Here is a 23,664-nt window from a genome sequence, read left to right as displayed (position 1 = left end):
ATGTGTGTGTGTATATGTGTGTATATGTGTATACATGAGAAATAAATGCTTCTCATTTATTTTCTTAAGCACTGGCTATTAAAATAGAACACATCTGTGAAAATTTTAACATAAGAAATTTGGGGAACCACTGATTTAGAAGATTTGAACTGCATTTATGTAATAATTATTTATATAAAGTACCTGTCTTTGTATAGGAGCACCATGGTAGCTATTGTGTTCTTGTCTTTCTAATTATCCATTTATTAGTATAGGAAGATAGACTTAGCCAACTTTCTCCATGGTGAACTCTCCCAAGTCTCTCGTTTTCTTTTTTCCCCCTTAATCATTTCTCTTTAAATAAGAGTCTCCTTTTCAAGATTAGGGGCAGGTTACCAAAAAAAAAAAAAAAAAAAAAAAAAAGAATGGAAGGAGGAAATACTGTTGTTTCTCCTGGTTAATATGGACAGAAGATGTGTGTGTGAAATGTGTGAAGATCAGTCTTATTACATAGAACAATGATTTCATTTCAAGAGTCTGTCTGAGGAAACTCTCACCTACCTTGTCAAAATGGAAGCTAGGCCTGCTAAGGTTGCCGATGAGGAGAGCACCCCTGTGGGGAGGGAAGGACAACTCTGTTTTTCATACTCACCTTCCTTTTAGAGGGTCTTGGGATCATTTCCCTTGTTACCACACACTTTCCTCACGGAATATGGTTTTCCTTTAATTCTGTAAGTCAAATTGAGTCTCCAGTTCTTTCTGGCATCTTCATAGTGGAGATGAACAAAGATGGAATATTTAAGCAGGACTCTTAAGTGGCCAGACATAAATGAGGTGGAAATAAATGGAAGTCACCCATGATCCAGCTCCTAAGATATGGCTTACTCTCCCATCTTGTCCTAGCTCTGGGCTACTATTGTGTGAGAGATAACTTAACTTTGTAGGACTCCACTTGTAGACGTTTATCCTGCTTGAACTCCTGACAAAGGCTTACCTAAACCTAACCTTTCAGGTTTTGGTTCCTTCTTTGAGAACTTGCGTCTTTCCAACATGAAGGTGTTCACTATTTCAGGAGAAATCAAGCTTATGCAGAAATGGTGTCAGTTTCTATTTAGGAACTCTAACAGTATAATGCCAGAATTCCATAATTAATATAGGACACACATCAAATGGAAGAAAAGTGTCTTATTTCATTTTAGCATCTCTAGATTAGAACTGGAAACCAGAGCGCTCTCCTTCAAGGTGCTTTGGTTTATTGGAGGTGTGAGTTCATTTTTTTGCCCAGTAAAATCTCTTGAGTATACTTTTCTGTCTTTAGTAAAGTATCAGTTAGCAATTATCATATATCTGGGTGCATGAATAAAACCTACTGTATACTGAATTTTCTAAAACTAAGGGCGTATGAGTAAGAATCGATGTGATATACTTTTTTTTCTAAATCAGTGACCCAATTAAAGAAGTTACTAATAGTAGTATAGTAACAGTTATTGAGTCAGGTCTGTGAAAATACCAATATTCCACATATTTTTCAGTGTAACTGTTAGTAAATGACTGGAGTATACCCTCATGTCCCTGTCTTCTGAACTTTGAACTTGGAATTTTTTACAAATTTGAACTTTGTAGTCAGCCCCTATCTGCAATAGTAAAGTGTACTGACAAAAGCAGCCTGGGTTTTATGGGAGGTGGGATTAGGTAGGGGACAAAAGCATATGAGAAAGAATTGTATTTGACTTTTATTCATTCGTTAGGTCACCTTGGGCAAGTTATCTGACCTCTTCGAGCTTTAACATCCTTATTGTAATACTGGTGTAATGAAGGTGCCCCAGAGGTTGAGTGGCAGGATGATGAAATGACCTGTGGAAAGCACCAGCACAGTGCCAGGCACATCGCAATCACTCTGCCCTGCCCTCCTGCTGCTCCCAAATCGCCACCAAATTGTGTCTACCAGATCTAATGTTCTAATAGGCTTTTCTTTTTCTTTTTCTTTTTAAATCATGTTTATTCTATTACAGTTGTCTCAATTTTCCCCCCTTTGCCCTCCTCCACCCATCGCACCCCTCCCCCCTCCCACAGTCAGTCCCCACTCTGTTGTCCATGCCCGTGGGTCATTCATACATGTTCTTTGTCTAGCCCCTTCTCCTTTCCACCATTGTCCTCCTTCCCCAACCCCTCTGGTCATTTTCATTCTGCTCCATGTTTCCATGTCACAGGCTTTTCTTGATGTGAACTTCATTTTCAAGTTTTAAAGTTCAAGTTGTTTTTTTTGTCGCAGTAATACATGGATCTCTTTCTTCTCTACATGGTGAAGGAGGGAGCATGTCTTAAAATTTCTTGGACCACATTCTAGAAAGGACTACTGTCTGTGATGAGTGGTGTTTTGTTTTGTTTTGTTTTGTTTTGTTTTTTGAGATCATGCCTGTGTTGCTTTTATAGAACTACTATTTATTTCAGTTAAGCCTGTGAACCAACTTACAAAAATAATGAGAAGTTCCAGCTCTGCTTCTGACCCTTGTGACCAAGTCCGTTGACCTTGGAGCCTAGTTTCTTCAGCAGAACAACACAGATCAAATAGTTTCTAAGGCCCTTGTGTCCTTTCATGTCGTGATTTATTAAAAAACAAAACAAAGACTTCCAGAGTGCAGAGGTTGAAGTGGCATGTAGGTCCAAGTTGTCAACAGCAGAGGGCACCATGCCCCTAGTGTGCTAAGCCATTACGTATTGGCAATAACACATTTGTAGTTGGAGGTTTATATCCTTGTGACAGGAAGGAGCCAAGAAAATTCTGTAAATTAATGTTTTCAAATGAGATTTCACTGCCTGTTTCTATCAGGTTTATATTAGGTGAAGCACTAAAAAAATAGAAGGTTTTGACATTCTAAAAATATTCCTATTGCCTTGACTGTTATGGTTGGGTTGGTTGGGTGTTGTCCTGCAAAGCAAAAGTTCAGCTGGTTTTGATTCCTGGTCTGGGCACATCCGTAGGTTGCCAGTTTGGTTCCTGGTTAGGGCATGTAGTATGAAAGGCAACCGATTGGTCTTTCTCTCTCCAACTGATATTTTTCTTCCTCTCTTTCTCCCTCCTTAACCTTTCTCTAAAAATAAATAAATAAATAAATAGGTACATATTTAGAAAATAAAAATATTCCCTCTTAATTCTGTGATGATCTTTATCATCTCTCCACCTCACTTACCCCATCTAAGTACTCTATGTTTAGGATAGGTATGCAAATGGGATGGAGAGGAGAACTAACATTTATTGAGCAGTAATTATATATTAGGAACTATGCTGAGTACTATAGGTACATGTTGTTCTAATCATCAAAGCAATCCTTTAAATTATGCGTTTGAGTCCTTATTTTATATAGGAAGATACCAGGGCCCTGAGGTTAGTTCCATCTTTTAACACACAGATCTGCTTTCTTTCTACCATGTCAGGGTCCCTACCCTCTTTCCTCAATCTAAACACTTAGGGGTGATTGCTAGGAGCAGGAGTACCTGAGAGTGGACACAGAAAGGAGTGTCACTTTCTCTGGTTCTGAACTTTTGTGGCCTCTGTTTTTTCTAGATGGAAGCTTTTCCTCTGGCAAGAATTTTTTGGCATTTACATTTAACATGATACATACAAACACATACACTTGTTTTTATATTTGTAATCTGGATTATTGAATTGTGTGGGCTGCTTGTAAGGATACAACCATATCTCATTTTACAAGAAGGCTAGATTCTAAAGTCAGTGGGTAAGATGAAAATCACTATGGCAAAATTATCTTTGAAAATCGCACAGGAAGGCATCCTGTTAGACAGCCATGTACTTCCTTTCTTTAAATCCAGCACAGCCAGTCTTTCTTCCTTTGTAGAGAAGATCATGATTTTTCCTGTTGAACTTTAAATGGTGTAGGTGGCTTGTATTTGGGGGAAACGTTGGGTGGTAATTCACATCTTTAAACAACAGAGTCTCATTCAGCATGGTGAAATGCTTACAGTATGAGAGGGATTTTAAAACCTTGACTGATACAAGAAGTAGCAGATTCATATCTTATTTTGGAGCTTATGCTCACACGGTGGTTTTCAGAATTGTAGCCGTACATCAGTATTACTTAGAGGGCTTTAAAAATACAGATTCTTGGGTCCTACTCACATAGTTTTTGCTTCAGTAGGTCTGGGATTCAGACAGAGGATTTGCATTTCTAACAGGTTCCCAGGTGATGCTGTTCTTCCAGGGACCTCACCTGGAGAACCACTGTACTCATTGCCTGGAAGCAGGTGGAAGCACTGTCTGTCTGTCCCTCTTGCTCTCTTTTATTTTTAGGCTGAGTGGGTGTAGTTGAATTAGTTTAAGTTAAGTGAGGGGGTTGCGGCTCAGCCATCTCTTTTTAAAATATTTATGTATTCATTATTTATTCATTCATTCATTTATTTATTTATTTAATAAGCCAACTCTTTATCCTGTTGCTCACCTTACTACTTGACCCAGAACAAGTAGTTGGCCCATTCAATACATGTTTGTTGAGTGAATGACTTATGAATTAACATATATAAAGGGAGGGATTTTTAGCACATGGACAACATTATTGTATGTACCTGTCCTATATGAGATGCTTATTTTCCTGAAGGCAGGCAATCTTTACATTAGAATAGGACCATATATGACAATGATCATGGACATCGAGAAGTATGCAGTTAGGTGCATTTTGAGAAACTTGCATTTTGGGACCCATACTATGAATGTGGTGTGTGTGTATAAACGTAGCTGGGTGCTGGAGTCCCATCTGATTTAGAATGGCCTACGAACTCTTGCAGGTTGTGGATTAGGTCAGAACCAACTCCTGCCCCAGGCAAGCTTGAGTGGCACTTGGATCAGTTCATGTCTGCTCCAGACCAGACACTGCTTCTCACTCCTTTCCCCAAAGCACTGGGGAATTCAACCCCCATGATCCTAAAGGCTCTGTGGAGCTCTGTACTGTAGGGTAACTGTAAATGTAGGTAGTTGTACAGGAATCTTATCATGTTAGGTGATTTGTGCTTTGTATTGTACCATATGAAGAGATACATTACCCTGGCCTACCTCACTATTAGTGATGCTAACTCACATTGATCAGTAGATTAAGGTGATGACAGTTTGACCCTTCTGTCGTGAAGTTACAGTTTCCCTTTGTGAAAAGAGAGTAGTCTCTATGATACTACTTTGGCACTAATATGAATGTTCAGTTCCCTGTCATCCATTCTCCTAATGCTGTTTTGTAATTTTTACCTGAATCAGTAACTTCATTAGGGTTTATAAAACTATCATTTTTCTAATTCTAGGATTTGATCATTATATTTTAAATGGTGAATTTATTAAGCAGAGGGGAAATAAATCAAAAAATATATTCAAACTTCAATTTAAGCTTAACATTGTTGTCATTTTTATCATTTTTGACATATTTTTATTATCTCTCTTGGGAAGTCTCAATATCCAGTGTTTTTGTTCTCTCAGTAGAGATGAACTTTTTAAATTCATTTTACTTCTTTTGCTGAAATTTTTTCAAGTAAATGTATACACAACATGACATTCTATCTCTAAATTCTTCTATGTACAGCTGTAAAAATAAATTTTTCTTATGTAGCAAGTCCTTTCTATCATTTAATACCTAATCGATATTCACATTAACCTGATCGTCCCTAAATTGTCACTCATACCTCTTTGTTCAAATCAGGATACAATCTGGAATCATACATTGTATCTGGTTACTATGTTCCTTAAAATTTATTTAATCCAAACAGTCCTCTTTTTTAAAAGTGCTTAAAAAGAATTTATTCTTTTAAGTAGTTTAAACACTTCCCTTGCAATCTTGCTTAGAAGGTTTAGGTATAGCAGCCTAGCTCTACCTAAATGATCATCAAATATGAATTAGTGACAACTGAGCTACTAAGGTTTAATTCCAACACGTTGAGGCCAGTAAGCCTGAGGATAATACTTTGAGGAAGTGGGCAGAGTAAATTCCTCCTTTCCTCTTTAGTTGTTAGTCACAGTTGCAGGGGCTTAGCGTTAGTTGCTCAGTCCTATGTAAAGAAGAGAAAAGCTCATTCACCAGGGAACAATACTAGCCATCATTCTAGCCCCACTCAGTGGTCTAATGCCAGTTTCCGCGGAGGCAATAAAAATGAGCAAATCTACCTTTTGGATAATTTCACTGGCATCAAACAATCCCCAGTGGGCAAAAATATAGAAGATACTGTAATTTGATTGCAGTTACCTTTATCAATTATAGATGATCAATTTAAGTGGCAACAAAGTGAGTCATTTGGTGGAGTGATTCTGTATTTCACAGAGCTTTATCCTTCAACCTTCCCTGGGTCACTCAGCTAAAGATAGTCTGTTTCCTTCAGTGGATTGTACATTCTCTTTCTCTTTTAAATTTTATTTTTATTTCTTATATGTTTTAAATTTTATTTTTCAGTTGCAGTTTACTTTCAACACTGTTTTGTATGTTTCAGTTGTATAGCATAATGGCCAATCATATACTTTTTATAGTAATCTTCTGATTTTTTATGTGGTGCCATATAGAGTTATTACAATATTACTTATCTTACTTCCCATGCTGTACTCAACATTCCTGTGACTGTTTTTTAACTACCAGTTAGTATTTTTTAGCCCTTTCACCTTTTTCACCCAGCAGCACTATCCCTCTACTTTTTCTTCCTTCTAGTTATGAGTCTGTTTCTATAATATTCGTTAATTTTGTTCTTTAGATTCCACATATAAGTGAAATCGTATGGTATTTGTCTTTCTCTCTGACTTATTTCAGTTAGCATAATACTGTCTAAATACATCCATGCTGTTGCAAATGGTAAAATTTCTTATTTTTTTGGCTGAATAATATTTCATTGTACTTATATACCACCACTTTTTATCCACTTGTCTATTGATGAGTGCTGGGGTTGCTTCTGTATTTTGACTATTGTAAATAACGGTGTGCTGAACATATTTTTTGAATTAAACAGCCCTCTTTTCATGACATTGCCTTGCCATTTTCTTGTATAATGTCCCACCTTAGGATTTTACTGATTGCCTCTTAAGAGTATCTTCAATTTGTTCTTCTACCCTGTGTATTTCCTGGAAACTGGAAATTAGATCTAAAGGCTGAACTAAAATACAGTTGAACCTTTTTGTCAAGAATTCAGCCCTGGGTGGTGTGACTCAGTGGGTTGAGCACTGGACTGTGAAGCAAAGTGTTGCTGGTTCGATTCCCAGTGAGGGCGCATGCCTGGGTTGCAGGCTGGATCCCCTGTAGGGGGCATGCAAGAGGCAACCACACATTGATGTTTCTCTCCTTCTCTTTCTCACTCTCTTCCCCTCTCTCTAAAAATAAATAAATAAAATCTTAAAAAAAAGAAAAAAAGAATTCATCTTAGGTGATTCGTGCTTTGTATTGTACCATATGAAGAGATACATTACCCTGGCCTACCTCACTATTAGTGATGCTAACTCACATTGATCAGTAGATTAAGGTGATGACAGTTTGACTCTTCTGTCGTGAAATTACAGTTTCCCTTTGCAAAAAGAGAGTACTTTCAATGATACAACTTTGGCACTAATATGAATGTTCAGTTCCCCGTCATTCATTCTCCTAATCCTGTTTTGTAATTTTTACCTGAATCAGTAACTTCATTAGGGTTTATAAAACTATCATTTTTCTAATTCTGTCATTCCTTCTACAGTAGCTGGCATTTGATTAAACAAAACTCCTTTTCATCAACTGGGACGATTTGGTACCGTGAAATAAAATTCTGCTGCAAAGAAAGGTTAAATGTTAAATTCTTTACTTTTTTTATTCCCAATTTCAAAGGAGTTCCCAATTTATTCCCAATTTCAATTTCCTTGCTTTCTCTTTTTTGATATCCTTATGGACTAATGGATTTTCATGAATTGAATATATTAATCAATTACAATTATTCTTATTTGCACTCAATTTGTTTTCTATTCAGTTCATTACAACTGTACTCAATGATAATCTCTTGTAGTTGGTTCCTATGTCTGTTAGACTAACTCCATTAAATTTTGAGCACTTCCTTACTTCCTTGAACAGCAAGATACATAGCTTTATTTCATAGCTTCCTTGTCCCAAATGTCAGTCAGACATGTTGCAAACGAGCCCTAGTTTCTTTTAGTGGGCAATGGTATTAGACACCAGAATGCTGGCCCTTAAAATGTCAACTGTTACTGGAGTGACAATATTTATAGACCTCATCAATGTTCTGTTTAGTTTTTCAATTTTGATATTGATGGTTTGAATGATGAAAATTCATATGTTATGGGGTAGCTGTGTTTTAAAAATTGGTTCACAAAATAGAATCAGACTCATAGATACAGAAAACAGACTGATAATTTTGAAGGGCTGGGTGAAAAAGGTGAGGAATTAAGCAAAAAAAAAAAACAAACACACACAACAAAACAGGCAAAACAACAACCCAAAACTCAGACACAGATAACATATGGTGGTTATTAGAGGGAAGGGGGTCAGGGGGTTGTAAAAAAGGGTAAAAGGGAGATAAATGGAGATCGAAGGAGACTTGACTTTGGGTGGTAACCACACAATATAGTATGCAGATGGTATAGAATTGTGCACTTGAAGTCTATATAATTATTAACTGATGTCACTCCAATAAATTCAATAAAAATTTTATGAAATTAATACGTTCACATCAGTTTTTTCCATTCAGTTTTAACATTATTGTGTTTTAAAGTAGCAAACTGAATTTATAGTTGTGTCTTTACTGTTATACTGAAAATTTTGACCACCAATAACATTACTTTATGTTGTAATATAAAGAAAATAACAGTATTGATATGCTACAAATAAAATCAATTGAAGTTTAATTTTTTGTAATTTTGCAGCATAGTTTGATTTTAATGGAAGAATAAATTTAATTACTTTTTTGTTGATCTTATTTAATAACTTTCCTTTGTAATATGTGTTTTTTCTGTTTTGTTTTTGTCGTAGGTTGATCATTTTGGATTTAAGACTGATAAAACTTTTAAACAGCGTTACCTAATAGCTGATAAACACTGGAAGAAAGAGGGTGGGTCCATACTTTTCTACACTGGTAATGAAGGGGACATTATCTGGTTTTGCAACAATACGGTATGTGAAGTTCTTTAAAAAATAACAGGAAAATAAACTCAATAGAAGAACAGAAAAATAATATGAATAGGCAGTTGACAAAAGAGTAAATACAGATATCCAATAAAACTGCATGTTCAGCCTTAAAGAATTACATATGAACAGAATGAAATACTATATTTGGACAACTGAATTTTAAAAGGTTTTTATAAATTCCAACTTTTTCTAGAGTGAACAAGGATATGAGGGGAATGGGAACAGAAATATTATGTCACATAGTTATTTTATTTTTATTATGGTCTCTGGAATGTAAATACAAAGGAACAAATTTTTCTGTCCTTTTTGAGTATTTTATGCTCAGAGTCCAGGACTGCTAGGCACATAGTAGGTGCTCAATAAATATTTGTTTAATGAATGAATGAATAAAACCCAATTAAAGCCGATGCAAATGAAAAAAAAATACAAGTTTAATTGTCAAATAAGAATAGATGAAGGTAAAGTTGTAGCTATGTTTTAATTTAGCTTTACTGTTTTACCATTTTTTGTGTATTTATGAGAGTGAAGAAAGGTATAGCTGTTAGCTTGCTTTCTTTACCATATTGTCTATTATCTTTTATAATAATACTTAAATTCATTAACAAAACTTAATTAAGAAGGACATATGAAATCTGTCAGAGCTATGCAATGTGACTGTTGTACTAAAAACCTAGATGTGAATTACCTTAAAGTGGGGACTGAATCCTACTTTTCCACTGCCAATGTCTGATGTCATATCTGGTACTCAGGGTGTCTCAGTAAATGCTCAACTGAACTAAACTGAAAGCAAAGGTATGAACCCAATTATACGGTGTTTTCACCTGCCACCTTTCTGATTATTTCCTCAGGAATGTTAAGGGTCTAAATATGTTACTTGGTAATAGAATAATTCCCTGAGCAATGAGATGCTGGGATGTCTATCCTCTTAGATCAGAGACGGAGGAAGTCAGAACTCATCTTCTGTGAGATTCCTGCGCTGGCATTCTGTGAATCAGCTGGGCCTGCGCTGTCTCCCTTTCTCTTTCTTCTGTGACTTCCCTTTTATGCCAAGGTCACAGGGCAGCTTCTCCAGCCCAGTTGTTTTCCCAGCTCCTGTTCTTCCGTGTCAGAGGCAGGGAGCTGTCCCTGGCGCCTCCGGCCCCCGCTGCTGTCACGGGCACTGCAGTGTAACTGCAGGCTTGCCCGGGAGTGTGGCCTCAGAAGTGGTAGAAGGGAATAGACAGTGTAGGAGGAGCAGTTCCAGAGAACTGAGCAGATAGAGCCAGACCCTAGCATGACAGGTCCTAGTCCTTCCCCATCATACACACTGTTCTTTACTTACTAAAAAGTTCCAGTTGCGTATTCACATGTTCTAAACATTCATTTATTGAGAGGCAATATATCATAGCAGTCGACAGTGAAGACTCCAGCTGATTGACAAGGTTTGAATTTTTCTTTTGCCATTATGCTGTGTGACTCTGGGTGAGTTTCTTATTCGGTGCCTCAGTTTTCTCATCTGCTATGTGAGTATGATAATAATGTCTAGCTTACAGAGTTATTGTGAGGACTGAATAAGAATCAGGCGCTTAGAACAATGCAGGCAATCATGTTACCAAATATTAATATATTATGTGGACCTCGTATGAAAAATAAAATGCCCCTGAAGTTGAGGCAAATAGTCATTTACTACAATGTGAATCAGTTCAATTAAATTGCTTCCCCTCAACACCTGGGGTCAAGTCCACAGAGGTCTGGCTGTTGTGACGGATGGTCCTTTCCTTTAAGGAGCTCATAGTCTGGTAGGATAAGAGGCACGTGTAAGGAAACACTGCAGTGCGGTAACAGAGGTCTATCCCTAGCACAGGGGTGTTGAGAGGAGGGCGCGATCACCGCCACGGCGAGGCAGGCAGAGGGTGGGAGCTTGAGCTGGGTGTTACAGGGTCCACAGGCAAATGGCAGGGAATGAGCAGGGTGTTAAGGGGAGGAGTGAAGTTACTGAGATCATCACAGACATCAGGTTAAATTCTCCATATTCACATGCATACAGCTCTTTCAATTGTCATTACTGATCAAAACAAAAACTTTTAGAAGTTCCTAGCCTTTGTTAGAGAGCAGCAGTACATTAAAAAGCAAAACTCTGCAATAGGGATGACAAATAGTTTTCATGTGTGCTAACTCTAAATCTAATCGATGGATGCTGGCTGCCTAGAATGCTTGCTTGAGAACATCCTGAGGACGCCTCTGATAAGAGTGAAAAATTGCAGTGACTGATTAATGACCGGCATTATGTGTGGAAATAGGAATGTCTTACAACACTGGGTGATTGTGCTCTGGAGACAGACAGCCCATGTGTGAATTTTGATGCTGCTACTTTCTAGCTGTCTGACCATGACAGGTTATTTACATTCTTGTGCCTCAGTGACCTTGTCTGTAAAATGGGAATAATCAAAATGCATAGCTCTTAGATTGTTGTGAAAATTAAGTGAATTGATACTATATATAAAGTGTTTACAGCGGTGCCTGACACATTGTAAGCACTCAATTAATATTACCTGTTTCTAGTTACTATTTTTTTCAAGTAAATAAGATTAGTATAAAAACCATGTGAGTCCAGTATGCTTATTTGTACTGTTTTCTCTTTTAAGTTGTAAATGTCTAAGAGTAGACAGTGAACTTAGATATCCTCAGCTTTTTCTTAGACTATATTGCACACAGTGCAATTTGAATACTATTTTAAACAAAATGTTCATTCATGGCTAGAGCATGAGAATAAGGAGGGTTGGAATGAATCGTGGGTAAGCAACTTGAGCTGATTTTTAATTGTTTCACTTTAATACAGTGTATTAAGTGCCACTGATTGATGTGCCACAGTGAAACAGCAATCGGTTCATTTATCTGTGGAATAAGTATAAGTTATGCAGTTCTTAGCTCTTTTTGGTTTGATTTAACATCTGTTTCATATGAGTTGCAAAAGGTAATGACTTTTTCCATATCCTGATTTTATCCTCTAAATTTGTAAATTGTTCCTAGGGGTTCATGTGGGATGTGGCTGAGGAACTGAAAGCTATGTTGGTGTTTGCTGAACATAGATACTATGGAAAGTCTCTACCCTTTGGTGCCAATTCATTCAAGGTAAATATCCTGTTTACTTTTAAGTTTAAAGGGTTTTAAAAAATTTTTAGAGCATTTTCTAATTGCAGCCCCACTGTAACAAAGAAATAATAGCTTTAACTTGAACTGCCTGAAATTTCAATAATTTGTATTTTTCTTTCACTTTTATTTACAATTTGAACAGATTGAGACTTTTTAAAACCATATTCTTATCATTTCTAATGTTGACCAGCCTTTAAGATAGTGCGATGAGGCCAGCCTTCCTAGGTGAATCTTAACCTATGGCTGCAGAGACTGTCGGGGGAGCTTTCCATTGTTTCAAAAATGTTGGTAAATTATACACCTAAAATTATTGTGCTACCCCTAGGAAATATATGAGAACTGAAATGTTTGTTTAATAAGGTGTTTTCAGTAAAATAAGGACAATCTCTATGATTCAGTAAGGCCAACTGGCCACTTGGATTCCCTTTTGGCCTTTCCTGTTCTCACAGGGAGCTTTCGCCTGGGCCATAGGCTGTATACCTAAAAGACCTTTTCCTCAACTGAGTCATTTCTGTAATATCCTTGTGATTCTGGCTATAAGATTTTGCCATCCGTACTACTATTTACTTAAATTTTCCCTTAAGCAGCTCACTTTTCAAACCTAACACCATCTTAACAAGGGTTTTATGTACCAGTTATTTTTTCTGAATTATATTAAAACACATATTAAATTAAAAATGTATACCTAAGATAATTATATATACCACCAGTATACAGATACTATGTGTCTGGGAAACTCTGAGTTAGAAGATCTTGGGGTCAACTATTTTTCTTAGCCGTCTATTTTAAAAATTTTTAAATTTTTGTTCTCTGAAGCTTTATTATCTTGTATTATAAATAAATAAAAAGTTCTTATGTTATCAATGAAAAGCAGAACAACTTAATATTTGTTGGGCTACATGGCAAAATCTATGGTTTAGCTTATTGTTTTGCATAATTATCTGATTGCGGGGAGATGACAGGTCCTAAAACCATTGGGAAGTAGTCAGCTTGTTGCAGCTGGAAACATAACCTCCTCTCTTTGGTTCCTATGGAGCATACTTTCTAGCAAAGTGGAGCTAAATACTCTATTTGATAAGCTTCTCTTTGTGTACTGACAGAATTCATCAGTTACCTGGGGGGATATTACCAATACTATGCCAGAATTGGAAAAAAATTTTCACTCACATATACGTGGTGCCATGAAAACAAAGTAAAGAATAGTGACAGACAATGAGAGGGGAGGTGAGGAGTCAGAAGGTAAAGGCATAGGTGATGTGCATAGGTGACGTACATAGGAACAATGGGAACCGTGTGATCCTGAATGTGCCAAATGGTGGGAAGAGTCAAACAGAGCGGTGAGACCAAAGCATGAAGGTCCAGTAGGCTAGCCTAATATAGGTATACAGCTGTATCAGTTATCTATCACTGTACCTATTTCCTCAAGCCTTAGTGGCTTAAAACAACAACAAACATTTATTACCTCACAGGAATTAAGAGTGGCTCAGTTAGGTGGTTCTGTTTCAGGGGCTCCCATGAAATTAAGATGTTATTTGGTGCTGCAGTCATCCGAAGGCGTGACTGTGGCAAGAGGTCCCTCTCCTCTCATGGAGGGTCCACATGAGTGACAAATTGCTACTGGATGTTAGTGAGAGGCTCAGCTTGTCTCCCTCTGCAGCAGGTTTCTACAAAGACTTGCTTGAGTGGCCTTATGACATGGCAACTAGCTTCCCTCAAATTTGACAATGCAAAGAGCAAGGTGAAACAACAGAGCTTTTTATGACCTAACATTGGAAGTCACATATCATTTCTGTCACATTCTATTTGTTAGAAACAAGTCACTAAGTACAGTCCATGTTCAAAAATAGAGGAATTAGACTTCCCCTTATGAAGGGAGATACCTCATTAATCTCCCTAGCTTAGCGAGACTGTGTTTAAGCTTCACTTCTCTACATTACAGTGGGAAAACTGTCCTTGGGCAGAGAGCTAGATGATCATGGAACTTACTTTATGATTATCCTTCGCTGAGCTATCAGTGACTTGTGTTGCTGTTTTACAATGCCCGAAAATAGTTATTCCATAGGTTGTTTTTTTCTTTGTGTTTACTCTAAATTTATAGTTATTTACAACAGGTATCCTAATTTGTTTCAGTTGTTGGTATATCAGACATAATAATTTTTCTGATAAAGAAGAGTCAATTTTATTTCTGCTAATGATTCTTTCTTCAGTTTCCCACAGGATGTAGCTTACCTTTGCCTATGTGGTAGATATTTTAAATTTTTGAAGATTTGAAATAAATTTTAATATAGCAGTTGCATATGAGGCTTAGCATTATATTCTATTACATTTGCTGTTAAATGTTATTTACAGTTTATTGTTTCTACAGTCTCAACACGGTCTTTGGTAAATAGCATTTAATAGAAATTATATTTCGATGCAAAATACATTATATTCTTTGCGCAAACTTAAAATCATTTTAAATCAGCATTGCTATGGCTTTGACCAGGCATTTTAACACAATTGCCTAAAAGTCTATTTGGAGAAAAGCTTATCTGACTCTGTTTTTTTTTCCTGGATCTATACTATGCCTAAACTGCTATTATGCGCACACTCATACCAATGTTCTTTGTTATTTATTTTTTTAGGATTCCAGACACTTGAATTTTCTGACATCAGAACAAGCTCTGGCTGATTTTGCAGAGTTAATCAAACACTTGAAAAGGACAATCCCAGGAGCTGAAAATCAACCTGTCATTGCCCTGGGGGGCTCTTATGGAGGCATGCTTGCAGCCTGGTTCAGGATGAAATATCCCCACATGGTGGCTGGGTAAATGCATTTATTTGGACATGAGAACTTCTAAATGGTTGTCAAGGCAAACTTAGAGATTTGTTTTGGGTAAAACATGTTCCATTCTATTATACTGAGATTTCTAGTTTCTATCTCATTAACAGGGATTATTTTTTCTCACCATTTTTGTTCAATATCAGTGTTAATTTTAAAACTTGAATTTGATGAGTTACTTTTTTTTTTCTCCTGTTTTCTTTCCTTGTTTTATTATCATTTAGAGCTCTTGCAGCCTCTGCCCCCATCTGGCAGTTTGAAGATATGGTACCTTGTGGTGCATTTATGGAAATTGTAACTACAGATTTTAGGAAAAGTGGCCCAAATTGTTCAAAGAGCATCCGCAGTTCCTGGGATGCCATTAACCGACTTGCAGTAACAGGTGAGCTTTAATTGAAAGAATAGAATCATGACTTTGTCAACCTTTCATTGTCAGATTCAACATTTCCCACTTTTTCTATAAATGTTTTATTCAAGTATAACTTACATATTTAAATATAACATAGGAAACTACACAAATCAAAATGCACAGTTTGATGAATTTTCACAAAACAAATATGTAGTGTAATCAGCATCTAGATCAAGAAATCCCCTTGTGCCCTTTCCAGTCACTTCCTCAGCATTTCCCAGGCTAACCACTATCCTGACTTCTAAAACCATAGATTAATTTTGCTTGCTCTTGAATTTTTTAGTCATTGAAATTGCATAGTATGTATTTTTGTGTATGCTGTCTTTCGCTCATTGTGTGTTTGTCAGAAACATCCATTTGTTTTGTTCAGTTGTAGTTTGTGCCTTCTCATTGCTCTATAGTGTTCTACTTTATCTATCTATCTATCTATCTATCTATCTATCTATCTATCTATCTATCTATCTATTTCAATAGTATGTAGAAAACAGGAATAATTCAGAATATGAATTCTGGTAAGCTCCACAAGGATAGGCAGCTTGTGTATCAAGGATTATCCAGTTGCTCTAAAATATCTTACTGATGTTGAAAAAGTATTCTGGGAGAAATGGTATAGGAGATTGAATTTTCTAAAACCTCAGGTGAAGAATCTATAAAACCTTATGTCGAGCAGTGCTTTATAGATTTCAACATTGTGATTTTATTTTCAGGTACTGGCTTGCATTGGCTTTCTGAAGCCCTTCACTTATGCACCCCATTAAAAAGTTCTCAGGATGTTCAGCATTTGAAAGATTGGATCTCTGAAACCTGGGTAAATCTGGCCATGGTGGACTACCCTTACGAGTCTGACTTTTTACAGCCTTTGCCTGCTTGGCCAATCAAGGTAACAGGAAAATGTTTTTTAATCAATTTTAATAACATACTTTTAATTTGTGTGTGTGCGCATTCTGTGCCTTTCAACGTCGGATGAAATCCCAGTGACAAAGAGTCAAATCTAGGCAGCAATCCTGGCTTCTATCACCTTCTGCTTACCCAAACTTGGACGTGTTATGTAACTTTTCCAAACCTCAGTTTCTTTGTTTAAGTAATGGAGATAAAAATGCATAGGTTATAATTATATGAATTAGAAATAAGATAAATAGTTGCTGTTAAATGGAATAGTAGTATGTGTCAAGTTCTGTGTTATGCACTTTGCATATCCAATTTATTTAATATTTGTGAGACACATAGAGTTATGTAATATACGGTCAGTGTTTAACGAATGGCAGCTGCTGTCATAGCACTATTAGAATACTAAGTGCTACATACATCATGAAAGGGTGATCCACCTACAGCAGGGTGGAGTGGAAAGAGTATGTGACTCTGGATCCTTTTACTGTCTACCAGCTTAGCTGTGTGATCTTGGGCAAGGCTGTCTTCTTCCAGAGCCTCCATGGCTTCTGTTGCTGAACAGAATAATGATACTTAAACTCCCCATGGGTTTGTGCTGAGGATTGGATAAAATATTGGATGTGAAAACACTCTGGAAAGTATAAAGACACATTATACCATAAATTGTAGGGCTTTCTTCTTTAAAACTGATTTTAGAGAAGAAGGAAGAGAAAGAAGGAAACATTGATGTTCCATTTTTTTATGCATTCATTGGTTGATTATTTTTTAAATTATATTTTATTAATTATGCTATTACAGTTGTCCCAATTTTTTCCTCTTTGCCCCCCTCAACCCAGCACCCCCCACCCCTTAAGGCAACTCCCACACCATTATTCATGTCCAAGAGTCACATGTATAAGCTCCTTGGCTACTCCATTTCCTGTACTGCACTTTACATCCCCATGGCTATTCTGTTACTACCTATTTGTACTTCTTAATCCCCTCACCTCTTTATCCGTTCGCCTACAACCCTCTCCCACCTGGCAATCATCAAAACCCTCTCCATGTCCATGATTCTGTTTCTGTTCTTATTTGCTTAGTTTGTTTTTTAGATTCAATTGTTGATAGATATGTATTTATTGCCATTTTATTGTTCATAGTTTTGATCTCATTTTTCTTAAATAAGTCCCTTTAACATTTCACTTAATAATGGTTAGGTGGTCATGAGCTCCAGTATGTGCTCTGACCAGGGTTCAGACCACAATCTTGTCATATCAGTTCAATGCTCTAACCAACTGAGCTTCCTGACCAGGGCTAGGGTTCTTTTACACCAAAATTTGCTATTGCTTGTGCTCTTTTTAAAACATTTCTTTGTAAAGAACATTACTTTTAGTTTTAAAAACAAAGGTTGGCCAACTTGATGGTTATTAAGTTTAGAGAATATAACTGACTCTACAGCTAGAATGAGTGCTGGAAATGTAAATAGAATTGGTAATACAGAACCAGGTTTCAAAAGCACTTTAAATATAATGTCCCTTTGAACTATTGAACGCACACCTTGCTTAAAATTTTGTAACCCAAGCGGAACAGGGTCATTTGCTATTAGAGATATTTTTTCTTCATCTAAAAAGTAGAATGACTAGTTGGTGTCCTGCACATTGCAGGCCAGAGGTCAATCTGTCTTAAATTAAATTGCATTTTGACAATACAAAGTTATTTAAAAGAGCAGATCTTTCTCATCGTAAGAAAACCTGAATCAAAATAATGAGAAAAACTAAATCTGAACCAATTTTTCTTTATATATGTCTATGTGCTAATAATGCATTATCCTTTTATATTATTTTACTAATTACAAAGCAGTGTCATAGACACTATCTCATTTAATCCCCCCTAAAATACTGTGAGAAAGGAGGTATTATCTCAGTTTTATGGAGAGGAAATTTAAGCTCAACAAAGAGGTGGTGGATGTGGGATTGGAACTCAGGCCTGCCATTGTTCTGAGCCTATGATGTATGTACCACATAGCCTTGGAGCAGGACAAGATTTCGCTAAAGGTTTCAGTGGATTGCTGGCCCCAGTGTGACAGCTATCAGATTTAATTCTGCCCTCTGTAAACAAAGTGAGAATTACATCTGCGTCTTTGCCCACCTGAGAACAAATGAATTGTCAGATGGTAAAAACATGGGGAACTCTTGTTTTTTGGAACAGGATTTGGCAAACTCTCTATAAAGGACTAGACAGTAAATATTGTAGGCCTTATGGGCCATATGGTTTGTGTACAGATACTGAAGTCTGCAGTATAGTAAGAAAGTAGCTGTAAACAATATATAAATGAATGCGGATGACTGTGTTCTGATAATAAAATTATAAAATGGACAGTGGGCTGGATTTGGCCTAGAAGCTGTAGTTTGCCAACCCTGATTTAGAAAAAAGTCTAGAAGAATACAGTTTTTCAGTGTTTGTTTGTTTATGACTTGGAACAGTGAAGAGACTAACTATGATTTTCTCCCCACTTCTTTAATGTTCCTTTTAAGATATTTTTATGTTGAATTTTAAACGTAAATAAATATTCCTTTTTTTGGCTCTCTTAAATAATCACTCAAAATGAATGGCGTATATTTCAAATATTTTGTCTTCTGTTTTTGATTTAGCACAATCCATCTTTTACCCTTTGTATTTATACATTATAAAAGTTCATTTTTAAGGCAAGATAATTGTGTCTGCCCCGCAGTCACCTTTTACTTTTTTTATCCAGGACTAGTTCTTGTCATTTTCTTCAATTATTTCTTACTGATTTTATCCTTCCTTTGACATATTACAGAATTTTTGATTGCTTATAATATAGTTATGATTCTGTTTCTTATCTGTACCGCACCAATAATTACCTTCTTTCTCTCCCTCTTGCTTAAGAAATGTTGATTGGCCAGAGCATTCTTCAGTTTCATCCTATCTGATTTAAGAATTTTTCCTCTATGTATCTCTTTCCCAGACTTCTAGGCTCAGACCACTGTCTTTAACTGTTCATTCTATTTCTCCTTTCTTGACCCCCATTTTGTTTTCTTAACCAACTAATCCCTAGGAACACTACCCAGTTGGGGACCTCCCTTTCACTTGGATAGTTAATTTAATCAGGACTCCTCTTCCCTCTGATACATTTCCTCCTTTTTAAAGGGCTGACAAACAGCCATTCTTTTCTTTTTTTATTTTAAAACTTCCATTTTATTTTATATTAAATTTATTGGGGTAACATTGATTAATATGATTATATAGGCGTCAAGTATACATTTCTGTGATGCTTGATTTGTGTATTGCATTGTGTGCCCACCACCTGAAGTCAAATCATCTTCCATCACTATATGTTTGGCCCCCTTTACTCGTTACTACACCCCTGACCCTTCCGTCTGGTAACTGCCATACTGTTGTCTGTGTCCATGAGTTTGAGTCTGAGATCCCTCTCAGACTTAGGATTGTGAGATAATAAACAACAGTTGGGTTATGGTAGAAAGCAGTTGATTTCCAGTTCTGTTCAGACCTTGTAAAGTTCTGAAGGATCCATAGGCAGCGACTGAATGCCATTTTCCGTGTCAACTCAACTATCATTCTTTTTGATTTGTCTTTGGACTTTGCACACTGAGACTCCATTTGCTTTGTGTACTGTTAACAGCAGCTGCAACATTCATGCAGAAATAATCATGAACTTGGCTGATAGAACACACGGAAGAAGAGAAGAGTGAAATAGAAAACGCCTCCGTCAGTGGACTGCTCTGTTAGCGTAAAACTACTAGGCCTCTTCTGAGGTAAAAGAGCAGTTTTAAAGGATATTGTAGAGTTTGTTTATTTAGGAATCTTTTTTTTTTTTTTTTTTTTTTTTTAGCTGATAACTCACCCAACCTTTTAGCTTCGCCTTCTGAGCATGCAGATAGATGTGAAATAATAAGATATGAAGTGGAAAAGCTCTTCCGTTTGTCTTGGTTTGATAATGTATGCGACCTCTCTGGGTGGTTTTAAGCGGTTTAGGTGCATTCTATGAAAAGGGAGCTTTTAATGACAAAACTAATGTGATTATCTGAGTGAGTGTGAGAGGGGTATTGAAGCCTTAGAGAATGAAAATCTGTTAGAAAAGCTGAATGTATCTGCTTAATCCTTTCTCTCATGTGGCTGGACCATTCTGAGAGAAGGTTGGTTTTCTTTTTTTTGTTTGTTTTTTTAATTCAATCTTTATTGTATTTTTTTTACATTACCTTTTAGTCCCCTTATACCCCCTCTCCCCAGCAATCATACACTTTTGTCCATGTCCATGGGTCCTTTTTCTTTTTGCTCAATCTGTCCACCCACTAACCTCCCCTGCCACTAGCTGTCATCCTGCTTTCCATCTATGAGTCTGTCCACATTTTCTTTACTGGTTCAGTTTGTTTACTAGATTCCACATACGAGTGAAATCATATGGTATTTTTCTTTCTAATATATGTTTTAAAAATTGTTGTTCTATTGCAGTCCCAATTTCCCCCCATTTCTCTCCTTGGCCCACCACTCCCACTCTCAGAATCAATCCCCATCTATTGTCCATGTCCATGGGTCATTTATACCTGTTCTTTGACTAGTCCCTTCTCCTTTCTCCCATCCTGTGGTCACTGTCAGTCTGTTCCTTCTTCTCATGCCTCTGGTTCTGTTTTGTTTGTTTGTTTGTTTGTTTTGTTCATTAGGTTCCTCTCATAGGTGAGATCATATGGTATTTGTCTTTCACTGTCTGGCTTATGTCACTTAGCATAATGCTCCCCAGTTCTACCCATGCTGTTGTGAAATGTAGGAATTCCTTCTTTCTGTCTGCTCTATAGTATTCTGCTATGTGAAATGTACCACAGTTTTTTGATCCACTCATTTACTGATGGGCACTTAGGCTGTTTCTAGCACTTGGCCATTGTAAATAAGGCTGCTGTGAACATAAGGGTGCATGGGTTCTTTCGAACTGGTGTTTCAGGATTCTTAGGGTATAATTCCAGAAGTGAAATTGCTGGGTCAAAAGGCAGTTCCTTTTTTAGCTTTTTGAGGAAATTCCATACTGTTTTCCACAGTGGCTGCACCAGTCTGCATTCCTACCAACAGTGTACTAGGGTTCCCTTTTCTCCTCAACCTTGCAGCACTTGTTTGTTGAGTTGTTAATGATGGCCATCCTGACTTGTATGAGGTGGTATCTCATTATGGTTTTAACTTGTATCTCTCTTATGGCTAATGATGTTGATAATCCTTTCATATGCCTATGGGCCCTCTGTGTGTCCTCCTTGGAGAAGTGTCTGTTCAGGTCCTATGCCCATGGTCTTTTTTTAAAACCTATCTTCTTTCCTTCCTCTTTTAAAAAACATTCGTTACTCCATTTTTCTTTCTGTTATTCAAATGCGTATCCTTATATGTGGGAGACACTTAAAGGTTTTAAAGAAATCATTATCTTTATTTTCTCTGGTGTTCTTGTTCTCAAGAGGCAGAACCTAAGTATTTGGGTGCAGAGCTGATTAGTTTGGTGCTAAGCTTAGAATGTTCTATTATCTGCAGTATTGTGTACCCTTAAAAACCACAATTACTATGTCCAAAATGGACATCTAATACTCTTTTTCAGTTTTTCCTGAATGTTTACCTTTGTTCTGGGAAATAAGTGATTTAAGTCTATTCATTTCATGCTATTCTTGAGTCTCACATTAATGTTTTACAGCTCTTTGTTTATTATAGCATAATAAAAAAGTTTTATAATTTTATAGTGCCACAGAATGCTTTCTAAGTTTTTACCTAAAATAATAAACTTAGAAAAATATAAAGACTATATAAGAATAAAAGAAATTTATTAAAAAATTAAGCATGACAGTAGTCACAGAAATGTAAATATAGCATAGGAAATATTGTCAATAACATAGTAGTAACTCTGTATGGTGCTGGTGGATACTAGACTTACTGGGGAATTCACTTCCTACGTTCGTAAACATCTAACCACTATGCTGTACATCTGAAACTAATATAAAATAATATTGAATGTTGACTGTAATTGGCAAATAAAAATAAATATCATTAAACATGAGATTGCAGGGATATTTAGGCACTGTTTGTGTTGTTATTTGTCCCATAACCTGTACCTTCAAACTTGAGTATGTGTAGTGTACTGGTTTACAAATGGGAGCTTCAGAGTGAGTCTTATTTCAATTTCAGCTCTGCCACTTCCTGGCTACGTGACTTTGGGCAAATCTTTTTTTAAATTTTTAAAAAAGATTTTATTTATTTATTTTTAGGAGAGAGGGGAAGGGAAGGAGAAAGAGAGGGAGAGAAACATCACTGCGTGGTTGCCTCTTGCGCACCCCCTACTGGGGACCTGGCCTGCAACCCAGGCATTTGTCCTGACTGAGAATCAAACCGACAACCCTTTGGTTTGCAGGCCGGCAGTCTATTCACTGAGCCATACCAGCCAGGGCAACTTTGGGCAAATCTTTTAAGCACTATTTATTTTACTTTCCTCATCTGAAAAATGGGGATAATAGTAATTGTAATGCTTATTAGGGTCATTATGAGAATTTACTAGGACCAAGTATATACGAAGCACTAAATCAATGCTCACCTATAGTTAGTATATATATGGGACACAGGTTTTTATACCAGGACTTTATGGCCAAAGTCTCTGTTCCAAACCTATATTCACAATTTTTAAATTCTGAGCTTGTTGCTTCCTCTGTGAAATGGAGGCTGTCATTGTATGTTTCTCCCTGGATCATTGTAGAGAAAGTACCTGACCTCAAAGAACATTCAATAGTTGTACTAGAAGCCTCAGTCCCAGCTGTCCCCATATCATTGAGTATATGTATGGCCTTATGCAGTGCCTTATGTAGGAACTGTTTAGAAGATGCTGTAAGTATCCCCAAAATGAATAGAAAATATAGTATAGGGGCTACCTTCGTGTTGAGTATTTTGGATGGAAGTGGTTGCCGGGGACTGTTTCCTTGTTGTCTGATTAGATCACAGTCCCCAAGTAAACAATCAGCAGACTAAGTGCTTGTCCTCATCAAGTGTATAATGTCTGCAAATTATCAGGCTTAAGCTGAAGTATTATATGACCTTAAACCAAATATGCCAATATTTGACTGTGTTTGACTTATAAACATGGCAATTTCATAGGGTTCAACTTAACATTTACATAAGTTTTATACATCCTACAGATCTTTAATGAAAGTATATGAATATCTCCTTTTGAATTACTAGTCTTTGAATCAATCTGGGAATAGTGCTGAGGTTTTGTTGGTTTGACTTCAACATTTTTTGAAAGGTTTATTTACTCTTTGCTA

At 36.7% G+C, this 23,664-nt stretch overlaps 1 protein-coding gene across 2 annotated transcripts in view; it reads left to right on the top strand.

Annotated features, from left to right (window-relative positions):
* PRCP (prolylcarboxypeptidase) overlaps positions 1-23,664 on the top strand; it is a 76,425-nt gene that overhangs the window by 36,726 nt on the left and 16,035 nt on the right. For both annotated transcript variants that reach the window (XM_054576342.1, XM_054576343.1), the window contains exons 3-7: positions 8,964-9,104; positions 12,129-12,230; positions 14,876-15,057; positions 15,297-15,454; positions 16,189-16,361. In XM_054576342.1, the coding sequence (XP_054432317.1) occupies positions 8,964-9,104; positions 12,129-12,230; positions 14,876-15,057; positions 15,297-15,454; positions 16,189-16,361 (756 nt within the window). The remainder of the gene's footprint in view (positions 1-8,963; positions 9,105-12,128; positions 12,231-14,875; positions 15,058-15,296; positions 15,455-16,188; positions 16,362-23,664) is intronic.

This window comes from Pteronotus mesoamericanus, unplaced genomic scaffold (assembly GCF_021234165.1).
Source record: "Pteronotus mesoamericanus isolate MK-2021 breed Mesoamerican mustached bat unplaced genomic scaffold, CSHL_Meso_final contig_33, whole genome shotgun sequence".
NCBI classification, from domain to species: Eukaryota; Metazoa; Chordata; class Mammalia; order Chiroptera; family Mormoopidae; genus Pteronotus; species Pteronotus mesoamericanus.
The sequence above is the reverse complement of the archived record's forward strand: the minus strand, read 5'-3'. Positions and strand labels throughout refer to the sequence as shown.